Raw genomic sequence first — 21,577 nt, 5'->3', positions numbered from 1 at the left:
TCTGTTCTATGTATTTAATGCTATCAGAAATATCTAATAAAACTTCACAGGCATAAAAGACAAATACAGTGAGTTTCTTCTTTGTTTTGTGTCCCTGAATTGGTAAAAGGATGAAACAACTCATAGAAAATGAGAAGTATTCTCCTTTTTTCCTTTGTTTGAGACACAACATCTTGGGAAATACAACAAGAAAAAGTCATTGTAGAGTCTCATATAAGATTGAAATGCAGGTGTCCAGTTCCAGTTGATGTTGTTTTTCTGACAAGTATTTCAAAGGTGGGTAGGTCTATTGTCAGACATAGCAAACCACAGAATATACAGAAGGAGGGTAACACACCATCAGTTGGGTTTCTTGGCAATAAACATTAACTTATATCAATTTTAAATGGATGATCATATTTATTTTACTTTTTTTGTTTGTTTGTTTGTTTGTTTGTTTTTTAAATGAATGATTGTAGCTTTAATATTGCACTTGGAATCTTGTAATTTCTAATGTGCATACTGCTTTCCAGGAGAGGGCAGTCCATACCCAGTATCAGTTGTTTTCCATTACACTCCTAATCCAAGGAATATAATTAGAAACTCGAACATAAACTCCAGGTTTCATGGGTTGGGCACAGCCAAGGCCCCAAGAAGTGACTCCATGTTGGACAAATTTATCTTGGTCCAGACAGACTAGAGGTCCTCCACTGTCCCCCTAAACAGAGTGAGAAAGAACAGAATGAAAGACCAGTGTGCAAAGCGTGGCACTCTTACAGGAGGCACAGAAATATCTCTTGCATGAGAGGTCTTCATATGTTAAAAGAAAGCACTGGAGCTTTAACCAGAAAGGAGCTTTCTAACACATACTGTAAAGTTCTCTCTTCTTGTCAACTCTTCTAGTCAAATAAATGTCAACATCAGGAATCTTACTGCCCTTAGTAACTGTTAATCTGTGCTTCCTTCCTCAGTCTCTTCTCTGAGGTGTTTACAGCTTCATGGTCAGAGACCAAGTGAGTGCATGCATTCAAGACATAGTTATTAAGACGTGAATGCACATCCCTCAATGGCTTGCTTGACCATCACCGTACTTGTGAATAGGGTAGCTGTGCTGTGTTGGCAGTGGTGTTGACTTGCCTACTGAGGCAGGCAATCTGCTGGTTTTGGACTTCTTTCCAGAGTCATCTCTACCTTTTCAGGGAAGAAAAGTCTCCAGTTTTATTCAGTATGTTAAGCATTTCTAAGCCTTTTCATGCATTTAAATAAACCAAAGAACTAAATTTCAAAACAGAATTCCGGAGAAGCCTTCATGCTTTGCTTGTGAGATATTACGAGCAATTGCCAACTATATTCTTCCTTTTCAGCAAAAGGAAAGTTCAGCATGAAGATTGCTTCATATGGAGTGACTTGCACAGGCATTGATGCTTGGTAACTCGTTGTTCCTTTGGCCTTTGGTATGCCTAAATGGCAAACTCCACTCTACTGATCCTTTAATGCTAACTGGGATGACTTGGATTGTTAACTTAGCTATAGTATTGGAGCTAGTCTAACTGAGACAAACAAAGTGGTCTGGAAAAACATCAGACCATTAGTCATTCCAGGCTGGTTCCCATACACCTGGCTCAGGCTGCCATGTATTTCCATTTGCTTTGTAGTTCAGAAGTATCTGAAAAATTACCTGCCGTGCTTCCTAGCAGCATATGAAGGAGCAAAGAAAGAATAGAATCCACATGCATTTTTCAGCCCTTAAACCAGGTGGTGTGGCAACATCCTGAGGCTAATTTTAAGCCTCTAAGGAACAGAAGGCAACGTACTATCTGATCGGAAAACATTTACAATAAAAACTGATACTCATAGAATTTCTTACCTGGCAGCTATCTGTACCTCCATGAATATTCCCAGCACACAGTTCATGACTTTTGACTTTCCCATTCAAAAATTCAGGGCGGTTGCATATTTTATTCTCAATTACAGGGAAACCAGTTTCTTTTAAGTAGCCATCACCACCAGTTCCTTTGCAAATGAACAATATATATTAAAATAATAATAAAAAACAGCACAATGAATGACAAAGGTAAGTGAGCATCTCTGCAAAACAACATTGTGATAGGAATAAGCAGTAAAATAAGTGTAGCATTTGTGCACTATGCATGTACTTTCCATGTATAACATAGAGTGATTCCAAAATCAGTAAGTGTTATCAGCATCATGGCACTTATAATCCTCTACCACCCACCAAAATCCACATTGCACTGCTTGCCCTTACTGTTCCAACAGTAAATCCATATGGATTCAGTACCCACAATATTTGGGGGAGTCATTCCCAAGCCATTTTATTTGTCAGTATCTGAGAATTTCTCTCTGTGGAAGAAAGCAGGTAGGAAGTAGGCAATTGAAAATGGCATGACGGGCAGAAGCAAGGAGGCAGAGAAGATAAGATGCTCTTCTCAGACAAGACAAAGTAGGAGGTGTGAAAATGTGAGCATGTTTATATTTGAGTGAGGCCTTGTGAACAAGGCTGGTTGGGAGAAAAATCACTGGAGAGAATGAGCAAACTGACTTCATGTGATTAAGAAATAGCCTAAATCTAGAAAAACTTTCCTTCTGAATGTGTAAAAGACCACTTTGAGGAAAAGCACAGTGGACTGAGAAATGAGTAAATATCACAGAATCACAGAATTGATGTCCTTAGGTCTGTTTCTCCTCTTTTAGTACTTGTTTAGGGAGTTTCAATTTACATCAGTCTGAGTGATTTTGGACAATCTAAATCAGGAGACATTGGAAAGAAAAGCAGTACCTGATGAATTGTGATGAAGCATCATAAAATTATAGAATCATCTAGGTTGGAAAATATGGACACTTACAAGCTCTTTTTTGAGTGTTTTTGGCACACAGTGAATGTATTTTGGACACAAGTCTATACCCAGCTCCAAAAATGGAGCTTTTGGGTGTGTTAATTCTGTCTCACCTCTTGTATCTCCCCAACCTGTCACATAGCACTCCTCTCTTCCTCCTAACACAGAATTTTCTTTAGGCAAGCAAACTGGGATTACATGATTATTGATGATTGCTGGGCTGAAAGAAACAAACAAAACACTCATTCAGGAGCAATCATTAAAGCATTTATCCTTCATAGTACCTTCAGTTTTCTAAAGAGATTTTATACAGTCAGCCTTTTTTTTTTTTTTCCCTTGAAATCCTAAGCTTCAGGTAAATGTTTTTTGTTGTTGGTGGTGGTGTTGTCTCCAACAGCATGTTGGAGAGAGTTTCATACCAATGGAAACATATGCAAGCAGGGCCAACCAAAGGTATTGTATCAAAAGTTCATACTACTTGCCTGCACAGAGGACAACTACTGGAAAAAATCCCCTCACTCTATCATGGAAAAAGTATGGGTTCACACATATTAACATTGCAGCTTTCAATCCTCATTACCTTACCAAAGTAGAAGTGTGTAGGGAGAGATGCACAGTGAAAGCTCTTCTAGGCACAACCTCCATCTACTCTGCTGCCTCCACCTTGCCTCACAATGGCTGGCACCAAGCACATTGCCAGCCTGTGTCACCATCCCTAGTCATCCTCCCCTCCCAAAGCAGCCCCTTCCCTTTCTGAAGCCCTGCAACTGAATCACCCTGCTTTCCACTGGAGTTTCTGCAGAAAGGGAACAAAGAGAGGGCCACAGCATGTAAAGAAATATACATTTCAACGACACCCCCAACCAATCACTATTTAGTCAAAATAGAGGCACACCAAAACTGTCCTGTCAGAATGAAGGAACACTTCAGGTGAAATGATACCTCTTCAGTTTTAGTAGAGCAATGTCCACTCTGTGAGGTTCCTTAAACAATTTCTCAACATCTATTTTCTGCACTGATGACTCCAATGCTCTTTCTCTGTGTAATCCAAGATATACTTTATATGCAGATGGCCGTGATGACCTATTGGAAATGATTGCACACAATGAGCTGATGAATGCACACCCAGGAAGTAGAACTCTTATGACACTGTTGGGCACCTTCTGCTATCAAAAGAAGAAAAGTAAAGCCAGCTTTGGCATAAGCTTAGTTTTGTAATCCTTTATTATGGCCTACAAAATCAAACCTTGCTGGATAAATTTATCACTTCTCACTCCTTGTTTTTCAGTCAAAACTCTGCTTTAATGAATGACAAATAGCCTTGGCTCAATTCTTGTATGTGCAAACTGAGTAGAGAGACAGCTCAGGTTGGTTATTAGGCCCATTTTGTTTCTCCTCTTATTTTCTATCTCATATTTAAGAATTCTGATGCAGATTATGATGGATACTTACTTTTCTAGGCAGTGAGCAGCAGTAAGAACCCACTGTGGGTCTATCAGAGTTCCCCCACAGAAATGCAGGCCAAAACTGTAATACAGCAGAAATTAAGGTTTAAGGTGGGCAAGTCAATTGCACATCACTGCAGTTCATCAGTTAACCCTTCTAGCACAGCCTTTACAAACTGAAGCTCTTATTCTGCATTTTTATTAGGAATCAAACACTTAACTTTCCTTGAACAATATTTCTTACAAGGACAGTAGTGTTGTGTAGACATTTTTACAAAAACAGCTTTATTGTTGTTGTTGTTATTATTATTATTATTATTATTATTAACCAGTGTTTTTATTAGTGGAAAGCCTTATGCACACTTTGTATACTTTTTATGCACTTATGTATACTTTTTTAGAGATCATGGCTTTTATCCAGCTCTGATCCTAGTCAGAAAGCTTTGGAACTGGCCTTGATTCCTAAACAAGATCTGTAGTAGCTATTAATTTAAATTGTTTCCTCTCCTTGTAGGATACTGACTCTACAGCAGGACATAATAACAGATTTAACTTCTTTCTTCCTTTTAGTGAAATAACAGCATTTTTCAAATTAGCAATTGTGCCTATTCTATAGGTATTTGTCATAAAATAAGAGTATTCTGGGTTATCTAAATTACCTTCTAAAAGATTATTAAACAACCTAATTTAGAATAAATGAATAGCCTAATAAAGTTTATTTTCAACTTTTAGTTTAGAGGCATTTAAGCCTTCTACAGTTTTTAAATGCAAATTAAGTTTTCCCTTAGAGTGTTGCAACCATGTACAGTAACATCCTGTGAGATGCAAAAGTTTCTTGATTGTGAAGTCTAGCGTAATGGTGAATGGCTATACCTTGTTCGGAGACTGATTTGCCAGGGCCAGGAGTGTGGATGTGAAATACACCCAGCAACAATCCTTTGAGCACACAACTTTTGTTTGACCTTGGATTTCCCACACTCATACTGAGCAGGAGCTGCAGAATAAGAAAAAAAAAATTCCCTATGAGGAACTTTGGAGTATTTGCTATATGTATTCACTCTGCACTCAGAAAACTAGAAGTTGAACCTCTTATACTTATCTCTTCACGTTTTGATCTGCAGGCAGTTATATACTACATACCATCTATGTTTCGTTAGGTTACCTTCACCTGCCACGCTTAAAAATGTCTGGTAATTTTTTTTCTCATATGCTTCTTGGTTTTTAGCAAAATACACGATTAAAACTCCAATGAGGTGGAAAAAAAAAAAAAAGGAGTGGAGGGAAGAAGAAAAGAGAAAGAAGAAATAAATTCTCCCAACATCTTTAAATGTATTCTTACAAATGACAGCAATGCAAAAGCTGCAGAGCCAGCTGTATTCAAACTAATCTTAGTGGTACAGCACATGAAATTCAATCCCTGTCTCTCTGGAAAAAAAAAAATCTGTCCACTCTTATGCCAGGCTTCAGATGTCTCAGAACTATTCAAAAATGGCAGATTTTATTTAGCCATGGAAAACTGACTCTTAACAACATGGCATATAGATTTGTTTTTGTCAGCAAAAGGAACTAAATAACGAAGCTGAAGGCAAAAGCATATTTCCTCTGTTTTTTAAGTGAACAACAAAAAAAAAGTACTTTAAAAAGAAACTGGATCCTCAAATGAAGACAATAATCGCTTGAAAATGCATTTTTTCCCCTACAAGTCCCAGCCCAACACTTTCAAGGCAGTAGTACTTTCATAGTTACGCTATGTGCAAATTATAGAGCATCTTATTCTTGTTTGTTCTGTTTTGGGGTCTTGATCAGAGGTACATAAACATATAAGCATATTTTCTGTTGCTTGCAGCTGAGAGGATAAAGCATCAAGAAAGTCACCCTTGTTTTGAGTGGGAACTATTTCCTGGCCTAGCTTTTGTTGTGATGGACACGAAAGGATTTGAAATCAAAATGCCGTAAAACATTATGACTATCTACATTTTTACACCACCTCATTCAGAGTTCTGAACTGCGTTATTAATAGTGAACAAGACAAGGGAATTTGGTTAAATACTGGGGGCCAGAAGAGGGACAATCTGTTTTACATCCAGGTCAGAACCAGAGTCACATGAGCAGGGGATGCAAAAATTTTGCTGAGGTAAGAGTATTCCTTGTTCAGCCTGGCCACACGCATCTTATGACTCAGTTGTGCCAGGTGACCAAGCAGGAGCAGGGACAATTTCTGCAGGACAGCCACATTTTGAAATACCTGGCAAAACCCCCATGGGCTTCAGTGTGCTCCAGGAAAATCTTGTGTTCTACTTGGGGTTTCTGAGGAGTAAGCACTACTCTTAAGAATTCAGACACTAGTTTCAAGCATTACTTCCCCAAAGCCTTAATCTTTCTAAAGCTATTTCACTGTCTTAGAATAGTCTTTCAGATTAATCACTGAATGCTCTCCAGAGGTCATAAAAGATGGTCATATAAGAAAGAGAGACACTAGTCTTTAAAGGAATAATTACGGCACTTGGGAATGTCACAGTACTCCCAGGCTTTTCTTGGGTCTGTTGTGTAGCACCAAGGTCCATTCACATCTCCATCAGGATTCCTGCAATACTGTAACAAAGAATGAAGATACCAGCTATTAACAAGAAGAGGAAGAAAAAAAAATCTAATGCATGTTTCAGAATAAAATCAAATTAAATTTGGGAAATAAATTTCAATTCCTTCCTGATAAATTGTTTCTATTTCATTAAAAAAAAAAAAAAAAAAAAAAAGTGTAATTTTTCTGTTTTCTGTGTGAGTTTAAAAAAAGATAGTAAAAACAAAATCTCTTCAACTGTCTCCTGGCAGCAAGCTTCTCTAGAGCAAGCTTGGATTTCTGACCTCTCAAGAAATGTAGGAGATCTTGACCTAGAGGTTTTCTGAAGCACTGAATTGTCAACTCCTACTTCCATTGTAGTTAGCAGGAACAGCAGTGTCAGCTCTGAGGTCTTTTCACACCCACTCTGTTTTCATGATTGTGGGGTAAGTAGGTATTGTGTAAGGTGATCTTGCTCAACTTAGTGTTGCCTATGAGTCCCAGGGGCAGGGGTGTAGTGTTCACCCACACACGTAGGGTTTTGGGTTAGCTGAATTTTGTTGTGATGAACCCTACTGTGTAGGGTTCACAGGCTGTGCTGACTAATCTCCATCAGCAGATACATCATGCAGTTGCAAGCTCTCACATGGAAGCATGTGAATTTAGGCAGTGTCATCTCAAATCAAATCCCACCATCTGCACATGCCTTTATTGACCACCCTAAAAGACAGAAAGCAAGACCACTCAGCCCTGAGGTAGCATCTCACTCCTACAGGCTTAACACAGTCCTGGTCTTCCAGAACATCTTCACCCTCTGTGCCCTGCCCAGAGCTAGCATTCGGTAAGTAATGCAGACAGGAGGGGAGATGGGGTATAGACAGAGACAGACTGCCACATTGCCCACAGAAGTTAGAAACAAGAAAAGAAAACAGTTTGAGCTCCTGGACTCTGATTTCCCATAGTAGTCTCCTCTTTATTTAAGAAATTCTACCAGGTACTTTTCTAGTTATAGAAGAAACTATACTCTTGAATTATAACCCATGCCTTAGAAAAAAGGAGAGGGTAATTGCTTCCCTTCTACAAGAGTCCCTACTAATTACTGTATGCAAGTGCCAAAAGGTTATGGTGAGCAGATTTTCATAGAGCATTCCCCCAGTCTGAGCTGGAATTCAATAAAGTCTATGTGACACTATCAGAGAAACGGCTAAAACAAGCTCTAAAGTCATGTACCTGGGAAAAAAAATCAAGCTGGCAGCATCAAGCAAGCTCTTTATGTCACATTCACAGCTAGCCACAAACTGGACAAGCATGTATGTGGGATGTTACAAGCTGGAAACATACAGCTGGAAACATAAAATCTTTTAATGGGTACACATGTTAAGACTAGAGATAAAGTTTAGAGATGGAGAATGAGTTACAGAATGGGTCAGAAGCATTTATATCCTTGCATGATGGGCTGCAGCAGAAGTTGGAGGGCTTTGTAGGGGGAGGGAATTAGTAAAGGCTTAGGGCTGCAAACCATCATGTATATATCTCAAGGAACTTGGACTGAACACTGAACCCCCCACATCTCACCTGTCACTCTTGACACTGAAACCTATGACCCTGGTGTATATTTTTGGCAGAGGAGGCAGAGGTACTGCCCACAGACCAACTCCAGATAGTGCTCAGCAGTGGCGAGAAGCAAATGCTGATCTGAAGCCCTTTGACTATGCTTCAAAAGCATTTGGTGTTGCTGCTGGGATCTCTGTGCGTTCCGATGAAGAACAGACTGATCATGTCAGCATGAATTAATGTGATCAGGTTCTTGGATTGAACTGAGGAAAACAAATCAATTTACAAAGACCTGGCATGAAATGCTTGCTCAGGGGCCATGAAAAGGAGGAAAAGATCAATGACAGCAAATATTAAATGAGCAGCTGCTTACATTGTTATCCAGGCCTGCTTCTGGATGAGTCAAGGGAGTGAAATAGTCATGGCTGTGTGGTCTCTGAGACCTCCAATCTTGACAAGTCCTGCCCCTTGCAGTTTTCGCTACCGTGCCACGATAATCTTTACCATTTCCATTAATGCATTCTGTGAAGAAAAAGGAAAAGGAAATGACTGTTATGATTGTCAGCTGTGAGCTATTGGGCCACATCCATTCTTGATGGTGGTGTAGCAGAAATAAATTTGAAGAAATGTTATTAGGACTTATATGTCCTACTTAATATGTGTACATGGAAAGGAGGAAAAGGTAGTGTCAATGGTCTCTAGCAGTCACATTTTAATTTGCTTGCATTTGAAAAGCTTTCTTCATGATTATGAAAGCTATAAATCAAAGAAGCTTAGATTCAGGTGACCCCTTCTGACTCCAGAAGCCAGGACCACAAAGGCCATGCACTCATGAAGTCTTTTCCTTATAGGCACTGCTACCTGTTCATCACCATGTTTTACAGTACGTAAAAGGCAGTAATACATAGTCATCCAAAATTACTACTTTTCAACCTGAAAAACAGGACAGAATAAAAAAAGAAAGCTGGATACAACAAAATTGTATCTGAACTGAATTCAAAAGGCCAGCTGTCGTCTGGTAGGAAATGGAGCCCTGGAGATATGGCACAGGAAAATATATTCTTGGAACAGTTTCCAGCAAAATGCCATGACCTCCGTATTTGTTGTCACTGCTAGCAGACCTCCCACCAGAGTGTATAGACTATCAGCCATTTGTTTCCTTGTGTTTTCAATATTGCCTGATATCACAGATGAAAGATCCTATATTAATCTAAAATTGAATACAGAAACTATCCTATAAAATTCTACAAGAAAGTTCATTAAGTGATGAGAGTGGATGAGTTATTATATTAAATTCTGTAATTATTTAGAATTCTCTTTCATTCTCACTAAATTCTATGACTTTTGCATAAAAAGCAACTTCTTTTTTTTCTGTTATTCCTGAGAGGAGCAGAAATTATTCTCACCAGGATCTGGTTCCAGAGTTGTCTGAGGAGGTTTCGGTAGAGTGATTTGTAAATTGTCATCACACTTCTTCAGATTGCAGTACTCCCATCTCACACCTGGGTCAGTGGTGTAGCACCACGGCCGGCTATCAGCATCTGGGTTTCTGCAATAATTCTGCCTGAGGTCCCTACAAATGCAAGCATATCATATGCCCATCCATGCCACAGGTCTGAGAAGAACTTGAAATTATATTTAAGAAAGCAGGACTGGAACAGAGATAGTGCATATCTTTTATCATGTACAATGTCAAACAGATATCTTATTTCCAGCATAAGGAAATCAAGAAAAAAGAAAATAATTTTGAAATTAAAATTTAATTATGAAAGAAAATTTAATTATGACAAGTACTTATTCACTGTTGAAGGCATATACTACTAAGTGTTAGGTCAGAGGTTGGACTCGATGATCTTGAGGTCTCTTCCAACCTAGAAATTCTGTGATTCTGTGATTCTGTGTAATACTGTTTATAAATCCATATAAGTAAATGCAGATATGTATATTAAAGTTCTAATTCTTTTTGCTTTTCTAAATATAGTAATAGATTTTAGGAAGACATATCTTTTTAAATTTCAAAATAAATAAATACTAAGTGTTAAGAATAAGAAATTCACTCATCCGTGAAGACTAGGAAGCAAAAACTTAAATTCAGGAATAAACTATTGTATAGAAATGGTTTGTTTCAGTATAAGGAAAAGTTTATGAAAATTTTTAATTTGTTTAAAAGCAATATAGAAACAGTTAACAGTCTAAAGCATAATAGTAACAACTGTGTTTTGTTTCAAGATGATATTAAAAGATAATGTTTCCATATTAAAAAAAAAAAAAAAAAGAAAAAAAGGAAGGAATTTTTATCAAGTATGCTCCCTTGCCAACTTTAAAATCACTGTTGTTTAAAGGTGCTAAAAACAAAAATATGATTACGAGTGGTCATTCGTGAAGGAAACATGGAAATGGGAAATACACATACGCATTTGGGAACCGGTCTGACGTTTTATTGTGACGGTGTGGTGACATTGAGTTCCAGGCCTGACATTTCTTTCCTGTGACAGTGAAAGATGTTGTGCCACGATAACTCACACCATTGCCTCGATAGCACTCCTCAGTAACTTGAGCTTGCTCAGGCCCATCAACAGCTGTAGTGAATAACAGAAACGCTTCCCTTGAATCTTTATACTTGGACATTTATATGTGAACACAGAAAGCCAACAGAAGACAGCAAGCCAGAATACTTCACTGACTGCCACAGCATGCTCCTTGTAACAAAATCTTTCTCAAACTGTAGATCAAAAAGACTAAAATGTTTGTGAAATTTCATGATATGCTAGATTTAAAGCACTTGTACATCAATTATACTGTCACGCATGCATGTTTATTTCAGCTAACAATCAAAATATTCACACGTGGATCAAGATTTCTGCAGACTAGGGGAATGTCTGTGACTACCACACACTTGCACATGAAATAAGCCTACTTTCTGTAAGGAGAATATCATTTTGATTACTTCTAATGAAGCTTAGGTACAGTGGTTATAAATTACCTTAGGTTTTGCTTTGAACTCAATTTGCAATGAACTTGCATGTAAAGCTAATTAATTTTTCCATAGAACATTTAAAATTTAGAAGTGGAGTGAACCACCCTCCGGTAAAAGACAAATACCTCTGTTACTGTAATTTTTCCCAAGTTGGGTCAGTAGGTGGCTTAGTACTTTCTCTGCACTTCTCCATCAGACTGAACATACTAGCCCAGGCTCCACACCGGGCTCAGGAATTCAACTACTAGATAACATTACTGAGAGTTATAACAATGATACAACTCAGCAGAGGGCCACCTAAGGTTTTTTGCAATAAAACTCAACAACACTTCCCTACTTCAGATGTCTCCCATTGTTCTTACCAGCAGCGTCTTGCTCTACTCCATCACAGGAGGGAATGTTGCAGTATTCCCACCGAGCAGTTCTGTTGGTGGTGTAACACCATGGCATCTTCTCACCATCAGGGTTTCTACAGTAGTTTTCCTCTAAATTCCTGAAACAGAAAACGTGGCTAAGAAAAGCCGCTCATGGAAGCCTTATAAAGGGTATGAACAAGGAGGGAATGTATATTGCTGTCCAGTTTACTGCTGTATTTACGTCTGGGTAACTGCTATAGGCATTTACTGATGCCCTTTACTAGATGAATAATTGCAACGCACTGATGTTTTGGATGTGCTAAATCAGACACCTACTGGATGAGTAGATGATTTGAGGATTGTGCTTCATGTAATACTTTGAGGCCAAGAACAGTGCAGAAGAAACATAGAGTGAAAATATCTAGTCAAAAGCAAGTATCATAATAATTACTTTCTTATTTTACATAGTCTTGCTCAAGCAACAATACAGTAAAAAGATGAACTGAAGAGGGAAAAAGATAATTAAACAGAGCTTTAAAGTCAGAAGAGGACATGCTATTACCCAAAACCAAGAAGTTAATAAAAATAGGAAAATGTGTGAAAAAACAACTGAAAAGATGATTGGCACTGGTGTAGCTTGAAGACTGCAACACAGTTGAAGAAAAATGAAGTCATTCTGCGCCTTGATACTTCTCATGGGCAGCGAATACAGGAGAGGTTTCACTTACTTGCAGGGATAGTTTTCAGGAGTGCGAGCATGTCTGTGAGGAGACTGAGCGCTCCAGTGCTGACAGGTATTTCCTGATTCAGTAACAGATATCGTGCCTCGATAGTCTTCTCCTCTTCCTGATAGGCACTGACGTCCTGGTGCAGGTTCTGGTGGGGGTGTTGCTATTGCAGAGTTAAACACAGAGTTTTACTGGGTCAGATTTATAGCTTTCCTGGCAGATAAGGTTTAAAGACCAAAATGTTTGGGAAGTCCAAAATGTACAGAAAATATCTACAAATATTTTCTTATCTTCTTTGTCTTTAATTTTAACATTTTCACAAGCAGCCACATGGTCCCTTAGCTGCAGTCAGGAAACAACACAACAAAGTGTTAGCAGCCCCATCAGAACACGACTGGAAAGTGAGCAAATGGTAATATTGTGAAGAAAACTGGGGTGAAAGTGGCACATCAGATACAGGTGTTAGTGCAAACATAAAAGAGGTGTACACTAACTGGTGAGAGTTAGGGGCGACAAGGATGATGTCTGGTGAGAAGCCACCAGTATGGTGGCAAGGCCAGGCCTTCACGGGAAAAGGAAATTGAACCAGAAGTGAAAAACAAACAAACATAATAAACATAGAAGTTTATCAGAAAGAATTAAACTACCATCAAAAAGGGAACACAGAAGGAATATCTGTGACAGAAATCTTTACACTCAAAAGAGCTATCAGAGGCTCATTTCAAGGTAATTTCTTTCTATTATTATTATTATTTCTTACTTTCCTGTTTCTTTTGAGTTAAAAGTCAGTATTTCTTATTCTTTCCTCTTTTTTGTGGGGTAGGGTGGGGCGTGGCTCTTCTGTTTGTTCTAGCTCTTTACACCACCCTGAACAGGAGGTGTCTAGATGTATTTGTGTCTAGAACTCTATAAGTCAGACTCACTGCAACGAGGAATGTTACAAAATTCCCAGCGTTTATTCGGGCTGGTAGTGAAACACCAGGGCCGGGGTTCACCATCAGGATTACGGCAATAATTCATCTTCAGATTTTTCTCTGGAAAACTGAACAGGAAAACAACAACAAAAAAATAAAGTCACTAATGGCTAGCTGTATCAATTAGCCTGTCTGGGGCAGAGTGGTCTTCAGGCCACCTTGATGATAAACTTCTCATCACAGAGTCTGACTAACTTTTCAGGGAGGTATCCGTGAGAGTGAGGTTGCTGGGAGTCCCAGCGCTGGCACTCAAGTCCAGATGCTGTTGTTGCAACTACTCCTTGATAGTTTTCTCCACTGCAGTGCATGCACTCCACTGTAGGAACAAGGCAGAACGAAGACAAGAGAAACAGAAAATTCCTGTGAACTGATCCATAAACATTCACACTCACCTCACTTGACAATCAAGAGTCTAATCAGAACCCATGGCTGAAAGTCAGCCTTTTTTTTCAAAGTAAAAGCTACATTTTCTAGGTGAGTTGAATTCAATTAATTGATTACTTTTAGAGTATTCTGTTTAAAAATACATTACAGACTATAGTTCTTAAAATAGATGAATTATTAGAATGACTGAGATATAATTGAAAATCTGTGCCTTGCTTCTATCATGTTTTGTTGACTTTTGCATTAGTAACCATCATGTGGTTCAATTCTAGGATTAAGATATAAGAACATATTTTTATACCATTCTTTTGCCTAAGTAAAAATCATTTGTATAGCTGTTTTGGGAGTCTTTTGATATCTTTGTGGTTGCTGTTGAAAAACTTTACTAACTTTACTAAAAACTGAACTAACCTCAAATATGGAACAAATCATCAATTAAAATTAAAAGTATGAGAATAACTTCACAGTCTTGAACACATCTTCCAAAAAGGGGTAAAAATTTGTATACATATCCTGACCTTCACACTCTGGGATGTTACAGTAATCAAATCTGGTATTAGGATCTGTTGTGTAACACCAGGGTCCCTTTTCATCATTATCAGGGTTTCTGCAGTAATTTTCTTCCAGGCCTGCATTAGGGTATTTTTCAGGTGTGTAACTGAAAAAGAATTAAAATGGGATTAGAGAATAAGACAAATATCCCAACTGTTTATCTGAGGACTCTAGACATGAAATCTGTATCAGATGACCATTATGAAGATGTCATTCATTAGAAGTCTCCTAACAGCTACTGAGTGCCTTAGCTGAAGGGTTACCAGTGCCATAGCTGTAGAATTCAGGAAATCTGTTGTTTTTAAAGCCAGAAAAGTCTTTAATACTTGCATTCGCTCCAGCTATCCAGTTTCCAATAATTTTTGCTCAGCCAAGGTACTTTTTAATACACAGAGAAAAGTCTCCTTTGGCACACATTCCCAGGAGATACTATGAGAAGTACTTTGCTGAAATGTGAGAGCTCTCTCTGACCTGAATGCTATGCTATGTCACTAGGTGGTTGCTAAGTAAACCTGGTTGGTTGGTTGTTTTTCATTAAAAACAATAAATACTGCCTTGTTGATTGTCTATGGATTCACTGATAGAATGATGTATTCTGTTTCTTTTTATACCTTCAGCCAGGAGAAGAAATTGCTCTGCTGAGATTAATGAAAAATTCTTATTTCAGAAGAACCAACAGCTTTCCTGTCTATCATTTTGCTCATGTAATGACTACAAAATTAAACGCAACTGACAAGACTGAAAAACTCCCCTTTGATCATGCAGCCCCAATTACGCAGGTGTCTGCATTCCAATTCAGATTAAAGAAGGAAATTATTGTAGGAAATTATTTTATAAAAACTTGAACACCAAATGCATTGCTTATAAGACTACTCAGCATACATAAATGGCTTAGCAACATTTCAGAAAAACATGAAAATACAAATATGAAAAGGCCATACTTAGGTTTATGGGGTATACTATCAGCCCACTTCTGGCACAGCACACCCTTCTGAGTTTTGGCTTCTGTTCCTCTGTAATTCACCCCTTTTCCCTCCTTGCATTCTAGAAGATAAACTGAAATGACACATGCATAATTAATCAGTATCATCACATGTCCATTGGAATTCAGCATATACAGAATCAATTTTTTCATTAAAGTTCACCATGTCACAAATGAGATTTAATTAATTTGTTATATTATGCTCAAATTCAAGATAAAATACAAGATAAAACAGGTAGTTGGTTGAAAGTGCAAATTATACATGTTTTTGTACCCTTAGCTTTCAAAACTTAGTAGTCACTTGAAAAGAGAAGAGAAGAGAAGAGAAGAGAAGAGAAGAGAAGAGAAGAGAAGAGAAGAGAAGAGAAGAGAAGAGAAGAAAGGAAAAGAAAAGAAAAAAGAAAAGAAAAGAAAAGAAAAGAAAAGAAAAGAAAAGAAAAGAAAAGAAAAGAAAAGAAAAGAAAAGAAAAGAAAAGAAAAGAAAAGAAAAAAGAAAAAGTAGAGAAAGGATTAGTAATGAAACCCTGTCATTATAATAGTCAAGGGGAGTATTAATGTTGACATGAGCCTGATGTTTGCATTGGTATCCTTGAAAACATTAAATTCTTTTAAATTATTAACCTTTACATAAAATTAGACCTGAAACCACAAGGTTGTCACTTTTTTCCTGGAAGGAGGAGGGACCAACCACAAATCCACTGCAGCCTTTTAGATCTCCCTGGGGGGTCTGAACAGCCATCTTTCCAAGCAAAGAGCTGATTGCTGTGACATGAGAGTTGGCATGCAAGTGGTGGCTCTGCCACAGCAGAACAAACTTAGATGTCTGCAAGTTCCCTTGGAGCTTCTGCCTCTGCAATTTAGGGAGAGTCACTGCCAGGCAGTACGCCCTCCAGCTTGGAGAATGAAGCAGGAAACTCAATAGATCCTCTGCCCAAAGCAGTGGGTTACATGACATGGTTCAGCAGCAATACTGAATTCAGGTATTCCTGGCTCCCAACTGCATCTTTTTTTCCCAAGGCTTTGTCACAGCACCTGCACAGCTGCATTAGTGCAACTGTTGACAGGGTCATGCTGTTAACAAGACCTAACGTGAAAGAAAACTTCCCAAAAAGCCTCACAGTCTATAGTGAAAAAATATCCTCAATGACGGTATGGGGAAAAAATGCAAAACAGTGGGTGAGAAATATCAGACACCCATAACAAAGCAGAACTTCAAACTCTCATTAATTTTCCGTAACACTGATTAGTGCACCATTTTTCCAAACTGTGTTCTGTGCAGAACCCATCATTAAAATTAATGCATTAAAAAATGCATCATAGAAAGTATCTGTTTCAAGCCTGGTCTACAGTGCAGACTCGTGCAGTCTCAGGGCTTGCACATTCACTGTCTCTGAACTGAGAATGATGTCAACTTTGTTCTCTTCTCAAACAGCCAGTAAAGGTTAAATGGTAAAATCTATCAATAACCCTTCCTCCCCTCCACCCCCCCACCTCAACTTCCCCAAAGTCCAAACATGCTGGCCATGAGATTCCTAAATCTTTCTTAGTGAAATTACCTTTTGTGTTTATTAGCAGATGAAATGAATAATTTTTGTTAGCCACTTATTTGTTTGGTTAAGACAAGCTTCATAAAGCATTTTTACTTTAAAAGTATAGATTGAATTGAAACAACAACCTATTATTTTTTTTCATTTTATTTTCTTCCCCTCCCCACCCAGGAATTTCAGCATTCTTTACATCTCCCCCCCATTCAACATTTTATTATGCACAGGGTATGTTTCATCAGCCAGTTCCTCCCTTCTAGCTGCAATAAAGCAACTTCTCTTTTAGGTTGTGACCTGGCTTGTCTCAGTGTCTTTAAGCAACATCCAAATCAGATATTTGTGGAGATCCGGTTTTGCAACAGCTTTTCTCATCATTTCTTACACCAAAGCTGATGTACAAGCACAAGATTAGCATACACCTACAGAAAGACTGTCATTTTACACTGATCTTCCTTAACAAAAGTGAAAAGAACTGACACTTGAATCTGAAAATAGTTCCAGATCTTCTGTGGGCTGACAGGTAGTTTAGAACTAGATTTATGAGGCTACCTTTAGGCCTATCTTCACTTCAATGTATATATATGGGCAAGTTTATTCTAGAAACTGTAGCTGGAAGCCATTTGGAACCCTCAAACAGTTTTGCAATAAATTAACATTAAAAACCTGAATAACTGAACATTGAATCAGTCAAACACTGACTCTTTCTGTTTGCATAAACTTTTGACCGTTTATATAACCTTTAAGTTTCTTTCTGTCTGATGACAAATAACTAACTTTGATCCCCAAACTCAACCCATGTTCCCTTGGGTTAACTATTTACAAACAGGTATGTGCATAGCAATCCCCAAACACTAGATTTTATTCTAGTTTTTTTAATTACTCTTTCTATAACCCAGAGAAGGTCAAATTCCTGTTCTATACCACATGCCATAGCAAAAATGATTCTGTAAATTCTGTGATTATTTTTATATTATTATCATTATTATTACTACTATCATTATTATTATAATAAATATTAATATATTTATTATTAATATAAACATGTTAATAATAACAATAACAATAACAATAACAATAACAATAACAATAACAATAATAATAATAATAATAAAGGCTTCAGCAATCGTATTGCAAAAATATCTGGGCATGTGATAGGAATTTCCTTGAAGTACCTGGATGGAAGCAGGTCCTAGGGACAGTGATATGGTCTGCCTAGGTATAAACTACATTTTCCTTTGTGTTCCATCACAGCCGATTAAAATGATGTTATCATTAGAATGGACACGTAATTAAGACCCTCTGGAATGAAGAGATGAGCAACAGAGAAACCATCTGACACATACACACTAAGGGCTACATAAACATACTGTCTGATATCTCAAAACTATCCAAAGAAGGATGTTTCACAGCTTTTCCTACAGCTTTACTGTACTTATGTGTATATACACAGACATGCATATATATATGCATAGTCAGGACTTTATTATGCTTTGTATGAATCTTGGAGATGTCCCCAACAGTAACCAAAAACTCGTAAACCAGAAAAGAGAACAACTTTTTTGACATTCCAGGTCAGTAAAACTACATTTTTTTTTTTACATATCTACTGCTGCGGTTGTTCTCTTTTTCAAGAAACTAAAATCCATGCCTATTATCACAGAAAGATACCATAACAGATTATCTCTGAATATTGCAGGACTGTCATCCAGGTTCTAATGCCAGTGAATCCAAATGATGTCTCAAAAATGATAGGGTAAGCCAGAATAACAGTCTTCTGATCACAGTACTGAAACAAAATCACTACAGAATATCTCAAAGTAAGACATTTGTTTAGATTTTTGAATTTTCTTACTTGCCGATAGATCCATTCTGTTTTCATTCTACAATAGCAACTGCAGCAGATTGTTTAGTAATCATGGTTCAGGGAAATTCCCACCAGTTTATGGCTATAATAAAAACATCTTATGTTCAAAACATTAAATTATCTATCAATTATATATACAAAAAGGGAAACTGTCTATGGGCATCAGAGCTTTATCAGTACTTATTTTAGATGGGTAAAAATAAATCTCTGCCAGAAAAAATAATTCCTATATTAATCTGACCATTTAAAACATCAAAGATTTTCAAGCCAGGCAGTGAGTTAATAAAGGCAATTTAGTATTACATTTGCTATTTTTTTTTAATTATAGTAGTTCTACTAAATATTCTAAATATACTAGTTCTGGGAGTTCTCCCTGAGCAAAAACTGAATTATGAGTTGACCTTAATGTCAGAGAAAAAATCAAACATCTCCTCAAAGATTATAAAAACAAGAAAAAATACACAGATGCGTATTTTTATATGTAAAATATTAGCCTGAGAAGGACCCTCATAGGTTTTGGCTCAAACCTCCATTCAGCTTCTTAGCTGGATGAGGCTGCTGAGAGCTTTGTGCAGTCAATACCTGTAGGGGTGGAGGCTCCACAGCCTCTCTGGGCAATGTGGTCCAATGCTTTCCCACCCTCCTGTGAAAACTTATATCCACCATATCTGAATTAAATTTCATTTGGATGCTCAGTTGCAACCCAGATAAAGTTATTAAATGAGTGTGTAAAATCTTATGTGAGCTAATCACATAACATTACTTTATTTTTTGAGCTTTGCAAGTCAACAGAGGAGTAAGAATGCAGTTTTGTGGAGCGAACTGGTATTTACAGTCTAATTATTGGGAGTCTTGACTTTTGCTAAGAAACTGTCTTTCTGAGACCACTGGATGATTTGTACCACCTGAGAGACCAGTTCATTTCCTTTCTTTGTTGAAGGAGGCCATATCTATGTTACCTACTAGAGTTTCCAATTTCTGAACATTCTCAAATGTATTAATATATTTTCTTAAAAGTTACAAATTGAAAAATGGTGAAATGCAATGATGACAAAGTCATTTAACAGAGGGCATCACTGATTCTATTAAAAGGTTAGCTGATTATCTCACGTCTGGTTGATCGGTAAGGTTATTTTTGGTGCATTATTAAGTCAGGGAATGATACAATAAAACTTACATTACTTTAAAAATGAAATACATTCCTTCTTCCCTCTATATAGCAAGGGATCAGTGCTTGATTATGTAAGTCAAAAATAGTCTTAGAACCCAATCATTTGTCTGCCTGTGGCATAAGGTGATAGATTTCTTAAAGAGATGATTAAAAATTGGATAGGTTCCATTTCTTAAAGGTAGACTTACTATTTGCCAGATAGAATAGGAAATCAAATTAACTTTAGACAAAAAAAAAAAAAAAAAAAAATCTATGACTAAACTGCCTCCCCCCAAACAAAAACAAAAACAAAAACAAAAACAAAACACATACAAAAGGAGAATCCAAAATACCACCACATCAATTAATTATATCATACACATGAATAATTCTGAGAACAAATGAAACCAAAATAAAATTGATTTGAGTACCCCTGAGGTAAACTATGATTACTTTAGAGATGCATATGAAATTATTCGGTAGTTTCTGCCAGTTTTCCACTGGACAAAGGTCTGTCTTAGAAATCATTGCCAGCAAAAGTAGCTCCTCCTAGTACCCTTGGCAGAGACAGAGAAGATGGTAATGGCAGAGAAGATGGGTTAGTGGCAGGTTTAAAAGGAGAGAAGGGACCCTTATGCACCTCCTTTACTTCTAGAGCTATCTGTGTTCTCAGAGCAACAGTGTTTTTTTGCGTCCTGTGGATCCCCAGAATTTAGGGAAGAGGGAAGTTGCTGGAGCACTAATCTAGGAAAAAAAAAGCTGGCATTTGCTTTTCCAGCAACGTTCCAGAAACCTGGTATTAGATGAGTGCTGATCTACCCACTTTGTGTGACCCAGTGAGGATGTGGTCCTAGCTACAATAACACTATGTTAGTCTAACTCAAAAGGATATCTCAGAGAAATAATTTCAAAATGTAAACTTACGTCTTTTTTCATAAAGAACTGCATTTGTTCTTCTGAATATCACTGATGTTTTGGTGTTCTCAGCCAATGTTAAACACTGTTGGTCTTTACTGGTGAATAAGAAGGCCCTATTGAAATTAAGAGGAGAGAGCAAAGTAAGAAACAGTAATTGAATGTGTGCATTATTTTCCTGAACACCCTTTCTAGTATTCAGTTATCATTTTGGAAGCATGGCATTTCAGCAACATTTAAGATCCAGCCACTGTTTCACAAATCACTTAGTATCCCAGCTCCCATTTTCAGTGGTGATTTGACTTCTGAGTCTCCATATCAAAGTCAGGTTGAAAAGGAGCTATATGACGAAATCATGCCTAAGGTAAAACAAAACAAAACAAAAAATCCCACCAACATTTATAATGTGCCAGAAATGCCAGAGAACATGTCAAAGAGGATACATGCACAAAGGACCTTGACCTTGTTTCAAAAATATTCGTGTTCATTCAAGAAGCGGAATATTCTACAGTATTCAGCAGTTACCAAGGAACAGGTGAAACACAACAAACCAACACCATAAATTACCTTGTGATAAATGTTTTAGGTCATCATTACTTGAAGCAATGTAAGCACTTTGGAAAACACAGCTATTTGTTCAGTAAGTGTCGAGGCTGTTAAGTCTGCAAAACTAGTGGTGTAACCTTTACAACTGTATCCAAGGAAAACTCTTGGGAGGCTGAGTAATTTCTATTGTTGACTTTTCTGAACCAATGAAGAGC

At 37.5% G+C, this 21,577-nt stretch overlaps 1 protein-coding gene across 1 annotated transcript in view; it reads right to left on the bottom strand.

Annotated features, from left to right (window-relative positions):
* Positions 1-375: 375 nt before the first annotated feature.
* Positions 376-21,577, bottom strand: part of LOC311433237 (apolipoprotein(a)-like) — a 60,363-nt gene continuing 39,161 nt past the window's right edge. Inside the window, exons 23-39 of the mRNA XM_084512159.1 lie at positions 20,826-20,932; positions 15,303-15,417; positions 14,328-14,467; positions 13,621-13,741; positions 13,375-13,493; positions 12,452-12,614; positions 11,730-11,860; positions 10,804-10,969; positions 9,797-9,963; positions 8,764-8,912; positions 6,778-6,871; positions 5,153-5,273; positions 4,287-4,361; positions 3,777-3,917; positions 2,948-3,054; positions 1,847-1,992; positions 376-697 (exon numbers count right to left, since the gene is read on the bottom strand). Coding sequence (XP_084368285.1) covers positions 536-697; positions 1,847-1,992; positions 2,948-3,054; positions 3,777-3,917; positions 4,287-4,361; positions 5,153-5,273; positions 6,778-6,871; positions 8,764-8,912; positions 9,797-9,963; positions 10,804-10,969; positions 11,730-11,860; positions 12,452-12,614; positions 13,375-13,493; positions 13,621-13,741; positions 14,328-14,467; positions 15,303-15,417; positions 20,826-20,932 — 2,224 coding nt within the window. The 3' untranslated portion in view covers positions 376-535. The remainder of the gene's footprint in view (positions 698-1,846; positions 1,993-2,947; positions 3,055-3,776; positions 3,918-4,286; positions 4,362-5,152; positions 5,274-6,777; positions 6,872-8,763; positions 8,913-9,796; positions 9,964-10,803; positions 10,970-11,729; positions 11,861-12,451; positions 12,615-13,374; positions 13,494-13,620; positions 13,742-14,327; positions 14,468-15,302; positions 15,418-20,825; positions 20,933-21,577) is intronic.

The sequence above is a fragment of the Aythya ferina genome (assembly GCF_964211825.1).
Source record: "Aythya ferina genome assembly, chromosome: 3".
NCBI classification, from domain to species: Eukaryota; Metazoa; Chordata; class Aves; order Anseriformes; family Anatidae; genus Aythya; species Aythya ferina.
Note: the sequence above shows the minus strand (reverse complement) of the source record. Positions and strands in the feature narration are given on the sequence as shown.